General features: G+C 51.0%; 1 protein-coding gene across 4 annotated transcripts in view; it reads right to left on the reverse strand.

Annotated features, from left to right (window-relative positions):
• The window catches only part of KLHL14 (kelch like family member 14), a 60,781-nt gene extending 54,089 nt beyond the window's left edge, over positions 1-6,692 (reverse strand). Inside the window, exons 1-2 of one of the 4 annotated variants that reach the window (XM_074550342.1) lie at positions 6,576-6,692; positions 4,080-5,062 (exon numbers count right to left, since the gene is read on the reverse strand). In XM_074550342.1, coding sequence (XP_074406443.1) covers positions 4,080-5,017 — 938 coding nt within the window. In that variant the 5' untranslated portion in view covers positions 5,018-5,062; positions 6,576-6,692. Of the gene's footprint in view, positions 1-4,079; positions 5,393-5,505; positions 6,271-6,575 lie in introns of those variants that run through there. The other 3 variants (XM_074550339.1, XM_074550329.1, XM_074550325.1) reach the window with 3 other exon arrangements.
• Positions 6,693-7,260: the final 568 nt, after the last annotated feature.

Below are 7,260 nucleotides of genomic sequence, written 5' to 3' on the forward strand. Positions count from 1 at the left end.
CCAAACCACCTCTACAAGTAGCTTCAGCAGGACCAGAATTTGCACTTTTAATCTCCCTAAGGTCTAGTAGTCCAGGGAACAAAAGTATAAAAAACCTGGGTCTGTACATGCTGGGACTTTGCTGAAACCATAAAACAGCATGGGTAGGCTTAGCCCTCTTATCTCTTTGTCTCCTTATTTCCCCTCTTTTCTCTTGTGCTCTTTAATTCTGTATTTTCTGCCTAGGACTATTCCTATCTTATGTCAGCTGGTTGATCTCCATCCATTTTTCCTCCCCCAAATCTGAAAAAGCTTTTCCAGAAACTGCAATACTCAGCTGCCATTGACAACAGATGCTGTTTCTGCCAAGAATTAGTGTTCCCCCTTTTGTTTCATTCCCTATCTTCTTTTTATCTGCCAGGGTCTTTTTTTCTTTTGCTAGTTTCCTTTCCTGTCTGGTATCCTGTCTGGTATGTATTTTTACATTTTTCTCCCTTCAAAACTATTCTTCTCTCATGTCTTCCCTGATTTGCACTGTCCTGTTTCCACTACTTGTATCCCATTTCTCCCCTGGGGTATCTCATCTCCTTTCTTTTTCTGCATTTCCCCTCTCCCCCAGTTTTACTTCCCTCAGTGCCCTCTGCCTTCAGGTATGCAGTTGCATTTGCAGATGCTCTGCCCGCAGATCCTGGGAGGAACAGACCAGCCCAAGCACCCTTTGCAGGTGAGAGGAGCTGCAGGTGGTAATGCTCTGCCCCCAGACTTTTCAAAAATTGAAAATACACATATTATATAAAGTACATACCATATATTATATAAAGTATATTATATTCCACAATAAAGCACAGTGACATTTTAGTCAACTCAATACTCTGGTGAAGATCCGAGAGTCAAACAAATGTCTGGAATATGAACTTTGCTCTATCTAAATGCATTTTCTTCCCAGAACTGCAGAAGGTGATACAGCACAGAGCTACGTGTCTCTTTCAGGGACAGACAAACATAATTGAAGCCTAATGTTCAGGGTCACACACCCCACACCAAGCTGAAATCAACTATGATATTTTCTAGTGACACCAAAACTGACTGTGTCTCCAGAGGTTTAGCAGCAGCTTGCATGCTGAGGCCCTGCTGAGGTGAGGATCACCAAGCCAGCAGTATTACTAACTTTGCTTAGAGTTGAGCACCTGATGAAATGCCAAATCAAACCCAAAACACTTCATACCCTGTGTAAAGCTCTTAACCTCAGAGTGCACAGCAAGGCTCACAACTCAGGAACATAATTCCTCAACTTTTTAAATTGTGATCATTTAATTGTTGCACCTTGAAAGTTAATTTTACAAAATTCATCAGGACATTGAAGCATTACCTTCTCTTAGGAAATTTCATGAAAAAGCCCTAGTCTTTCTGTAGATAAACAGTGGTTTTCACTGTAGCACAACAGACAACTCAGGTACTTCTAGCCCCAGCATCACTTGCACTGCAGGATCTGCATTTGTGGCACAAACATTTTAAATACCTTTGCTCACAGAGCACAGACTGGCTCTTGTTAGCCCAAATCTCATTTTCCTCCAGCCCTGACCACAGGACTAACTTTATAGTTACATTTCAGAGGAAAATCAGCATATTTTGAGCTTCCCATTACATTCATTTCCATTAACAAACAGAAGTAGCCCTCATGTCAATGTACTCCAAAGTGTGCATATGGATACATAACATAGGTACTTTTTTTTTAAAGTAGCTTGTTTTAAAAAAGAAAAAGGTTGTTTTTAAAAATGCAGAAAGGTTATTGGCAAATTCTAACACTGAGTGCAATTCCCATTTCTTGAACATGCAGGAAGCAGGTGGCTGTGGCACTGGGCTGCTTGCATTTCTCACCAACCCTTACTGCACTGTGCAGGAGCTATCACACTGCACAAGAGAAACAGTTAATCTCTTTCTAAAGACATGTGCATCTTTGGTGAATGACCTTTCATTAATTCCAAATTACCAAAGTCACCATTACTCACAGAAAAAAGTAATCAGAGTTTTGAAGTCTTTTTCTGCGTAATAATTTTTATGTATTTGCACATGTACTTCACTGTTAGTTACTTATAAGATTTCCTTCTGGAAATTAGTAGCTTAAGAAACTCTTTGCAGATTTTCTTCCTTAAAATTTTACTGAATGAATGTTAACCTGTTAAAATTGCTACTTTAGAAAAATGATGAGTAACAGAGAAGACAAATCCGGAAATCTCTGTAGTCTTGAATGCTTCTTTTTTTCACTCCTTCATGTTTAAGAAAGCATTTGTACACTTAGGCAGCCTGGCAAAATCCTAAAGTGATTAAGATTCAAAGATGGGCCTTTGTGACCTTTATGAATTTCCAGGAATATTGTCCAAGACTGAAAATGAAAATAGAACAATTTCATTCTGCATTACTAAACATTTCAACATCTCCAACACTTTAACATTTGGAGTAAGTTCTAATGCCTGCTTATAAATAAATCTGAATGGTTTTGCTCCCATTTCACTGCCACTAAAGAACCAAATCAAGAGAAGCTAGTTACAAGACTGTTATTAGACACACAGTGAAGTTGGGAAGGTGACAGCATGTTTTCACCCACTGTGGTTAAGGGTCCCTGAAATACCACTGTCTGCACAGACATGCAGACCTATTACAAATAAAAAGAGCAGCATTTGTGGTATTTGGAGTCTCCTGTAAGTCATTAAGTGCAACTAAGACTCTCATCCAGGACTACCTAAAGTGCAGACCCTTTGTGTATGCTCCGGCTTAAGGGGAAAGCAGCTCCCAGCACCAGCAGTATCAGATTCTTGCAGCATCCATGACATTTGTAAGCATTCAGTGGTCAGAACACCACTACATATCCTTCAAATGACATGGACCACTGAAGCTGGAAAGGTATCTCCACTGAACCAAGCCGGCTGGTATCTCAGCAATCCACCACGACACGAGCATCAGCTTGCCCCCGGTGGCATGCAGAATCTTGCCTGAGGAGTTCCTGGAGTTTGCATTTTTCAAAGTCATCACTTTTGAGTGTTGAAATGCAAAGGGTAGGCACCAACTTACAGCAGTGGCATCTCAGAAATACTTTATGCTGTGAAATAGTTGTATTTAATGGTTTTGATTTCAGAGTGAGAATCAGTTAGACAACAAGGTGATAAGCATGACAGAACACTAACATAGTGAGCTAGCCAGAAATAATAAGAGGGCACACCATCTCCAAAGTTAAACCATCTGAGTAGCGCCTGTTACAAAAAGTATAAAGAATCCCGTGCATTAATGCTAATAAAGTGTATTATTTAAAATATTTATTAATGTACTAGTTTCTTTCTTGTTGCTGTCAAATCATTAGTAATATGCACCCATTAGTTGAAAACCTTATACTAAGCTGAATAATACGAAGTGTGGTTTGATTTCTGTGCTGCCACACCACTATATTATACCAGCACTAGAAGATGGTATTATCTTTCCATCTGTGAACGAAGTACAAACATATTTTAAAATAAGAGAAACAAATTTTGGATATGTTTAGTCCTTGTTAAACTACATGATGTGCACTCACTTCCTAACACCAACCTCATATTGTCAATCTTTGACATCATGATTCATCACCTTATTAAATGAAAATAACTGACATGTTGTAGATGTAAGGACTATAAAGCCACAAGTTTCCAGGCACAAACAGGGACATCACCCCATCATCAGCAACATCAGGGTGCGCGCAGATGATGCAGTTATTTATGAAAATAACAGATGTAGAACTTGGCTATTACAATTTAAAGACCTAACTCCTTGTTAAGGAATAACATTGTGGGAGAAAAAAAAAAATTAGTTATGGTCAAAACCCGCCCCCCCTAAACCCAGATTCCCAACGAGCGGGTGGCCAGAGGGCCGAGGGGAGGGGACGAAAAGTTTGGTGGTGCAGGGGGCGGGCGGCTCGGCCCCGCCGCCGCCCCCCTCCCGCCGCTGCGGCCGCCCCCGGCCCCGGCCCTGGCCCCGGGGGTCCGAGCCCGCCGGGACTCCCCGGTCCCGCAGGAGATCCGAGCCCGCTCCCGCAGCCCCCGCGGGGTCCGAGCCCCCCTGCCCGCCCCGCTCACCTGCTGGCCAGGCTCTGCCGGCAGTGCTGCCTGAAGGGCATCAGGTGGTAGTTCATGGCGTCCAGCAGCAGCTTCTGGCAGACGGGGTCGGTGCGCATGAAATCCACCGACTGGACCCGCTCCACCAGCTCCGGCGCCGGGATGAGGGCGAAGCGGAGGCGCTTCATCAGGTCCGGGGCGTACTGCATGCGGGTCTCCCGGTCGTGCTCCAGCCACAGCACGGACATCTGGAAGAGCGCCAGCTCCGACTCGACGGGGGGAGGCAGCGAGTCGAGGAGGGCGCGCATCTCCTCGAAGTTGAGCAGCAGCACGTCCTCCACCAGGTACTTGTTGGCCAGCTTCTTGGTCTCCTCCAGGCCGTGCAGGGCGGCAATCTTGCACACCTGCTTGTAGTTCTGCACCGAGATCTGGTCGTTGAGGAACTGCACGCACAGCTTGGTGACCTGCGGGATGTGCAGGATCTTGCTGACCGACAGCACCTCCTCCACCGTGTCCAGCGAGAGGGTCACGTTGGCCGTGTACAGGTACTCCAGCACCAGCCGCAGCCCGATGGACGAGCAGCCCTGCAGCACCAGGTTGTTGATGGCCCGCGGGCTGGCCAGCAGCTTGTCCTCCGGGGACGAGGATGGGGTGCCGGGCTCCTCCTGCGTCTGCGGCGGCGGCGGCTCCTTCGGCGGCCCTCCCAGCCCGTCCTGGGCGCCGGGCCCCAGCCCCAGGGCGTGCGGGTGCCCGCCGCTCCCGCCGCCGCTGGAGAACAGCGATCGGAAGTACTGGGAGCAGGAGGCCAGCACGGCCTTGTGGCAGTGGAACTGCTGGCCCTGGGCCGTCAGGGTCACGTCGCAGAAGAGCTGCTTCCTCCACAGCAGGTTGAGGCCGTGCAGCAGGTTGTCGCTGTGGCTGGGGTCGAAGGTGGAGGTCCTGTCCCCGGATCTGGACATGGCGAGCGGCCTCCGGCACACCTGCCTTTTAAACCCTCCTCCAACCTGGGCAGAGGGGTGGGGAGGAGAGCGGGGTGGGGGACACACGGGACGACACAACAATAAACACAGAGCTTTAGAGGCCCGGAGGGCGCATCCCGGCTGTGTGCGCAAGGGTGGCGAGGGGCGCAGCCGGGGGACGGGCTCCCCTCTGCCCGCCGAGCCGCCCCCCCGCCTGGGACACGGACGGGCTCGCTCCGAGGGGCCGCAACTTGGGAGGGCGAGAGGAGATCTGGGGGTTTTTTTGCCTCTCCCCTCTTCACCCCCGCCCCCGTTTTCCTCCCTCCTCGGTGCAAACCGGGCAGTTCTCCAGGGGAGGAGCAAGGAAGCCGGGGACATTTTCAAAGCTGAGCCACCCCTCCCCAGGTTCCCCCCTCCCAAACACCTAAGCAATCAAACACACCCCAAATAACACCACCCCCCAACTCCGCGACGCCCAGAGAAACTACCAAGTGACTGAAACTCTGCCGGGCAGGCGGGCAGCCCTGCCCGCTCCGCTCGCCGCCAGCCCCCGCTTCCCTCCGGCCGCTTTGGCAACTCGGCGGCGCCAGGACCCGCTTCCCCCGGGGCGGCGTGCCCGGAGCGGGGGCTCCGGCCCGAAGTTGGGCCGCACTGCTCGGCCCAGCGCGGGGCTGCGATACTCGGCACCCCGGAGCGGGCACGGGGGATGGAAGCGGCAGCCCCGGGCCCGGCGAGGGGCCGCCCGGCGCTGTCCTGCCCGGCTCGCTTCTCCTCGCAGCGACGGCGCCGCGGCCGTAACTCCGGTAACTACGTGAAGTTCAAGTTGGGGGAAGGACGGGGGAGGCGGGAGCGGGCGGCGGGAAGCGGGGCCGTGCCCGGCAGCCCCCGGTCCGGCCGGACGGGCCGCCCCCCAGCCCCGGCCCGGGGAGAGGGGTGGGCGAGGCTGCCCCGAGCCGCGGCCGCACCTGCGGAGGCTGCGCAGCCACCGACCCGCGCTGACCGCATCCCGCCCCGCGGAGCGCCGCCGCCGCTCTTCCTCCTCCTCCTCCTCAGCGGGATCCCGCCGAGACCTGCTCCTGCCATTGCAGCGCGCTCAGTCGCTTCTCGCCAGTACTGGGCTTCCTGTGCCTCCCTTCACCCCCGCCTCGCCCCATTTATCGGCACAGCGAGGGGCTCCCTCCAGCCGCTTCCCCTGCCCCGGCGCCGCTCAGCCCCGCTCCGCGCCCCGCCGCCGGCTACAGAAACCTCCCGGAGCCTCTCCCTTTAAGTGGACCCGGTCAATCCCCCCCTCCCCACCGCACACACACACACACACACACGCATACATACATGCACACACATACACAGACACACACACTCCTCCTCTTCTCCCTCCCCTTCTTTCTTTCTCGTTTTGCCCATTTCTTGCAATCGGAGTTTATTCCGCAAACGCGTTCGTTACACAACTGCCCCCCCACCCCGCACACACAGACACCCCTTTCCTCTCCCCCAGCAACAAACAAATCAGGAGGCACTAGCAAATGCACGGAGACGGATAGACACAAGGCCAGAAACTTACCTGCTCCACAACCAGCTGCCAAAGTAAAGGTTCACTTAAGCTCCCCCCCAAAAAAATCAATTGTCCTTCCTTTTTAAAGGTTTGCTCGCTCCTTCCAAAAAAAAAAAAAAAAAAAAAAAAAAAGGAGAGAAGAGAAAGAAAGAAAGAAAGAAGAAAAAAAAAAAACCTTCTGGTTCCCAACTCGGAGCAGTCACTCTTTACAATTTATTTTGTCGTACATCATTTGATCACCATGAATTAGCAACAGCAAGAAAATGTACGAGAGAGAGAGAAGGAGAGAGAGAAAGAGAGAGAGAGAGCGCAGAGCTTTCTGCAAGAGAAGAAGAAGAAAAAATGTACGTGTGACAAATTATGCTACCAAGAAACAACACATCATTATCCTTGGGCCTGGGGCTCAGTGAGTCGTAACGAGAGTAATAGGAAATCCACGGTTGGGGAGAGAAACGGTCGTGCATGGCCAGTGGAGAGAGACCATACAGGGGGATGGATGCTGGAGAGACTCGCAAAATTATGGCTCAAGGCTATTGTAAAAATTGTCGAGCGTAAATGACTGCGATTTCAAACATCTTTGGAAGAAAGAAGGGGAAAAAGCGAGCCCCCCCCCCCCCCGCCTCCCTCCCTCCCGCTCTCCCTCTCTCTTCTCTCTCTCTATAAAGAACCGTCAAGTTTTAGTGCGCATTGCTAA

This window comes from Zonotrichia albicollis, chromosome 1, assembly GCF_047830755.1.
Source record: "Zonotrichia albicollis isolate bZonAlb1 chromosome 1, bZonAlb1.hap1, whole genome shotgun sequence".
Classification (NCBI taxonomy): Eukaryota; Metazoa; Chordata; class Aves; order Passeriformes; family Passerellidae; genus Zonotrichia; species Zonotrichia albicollis.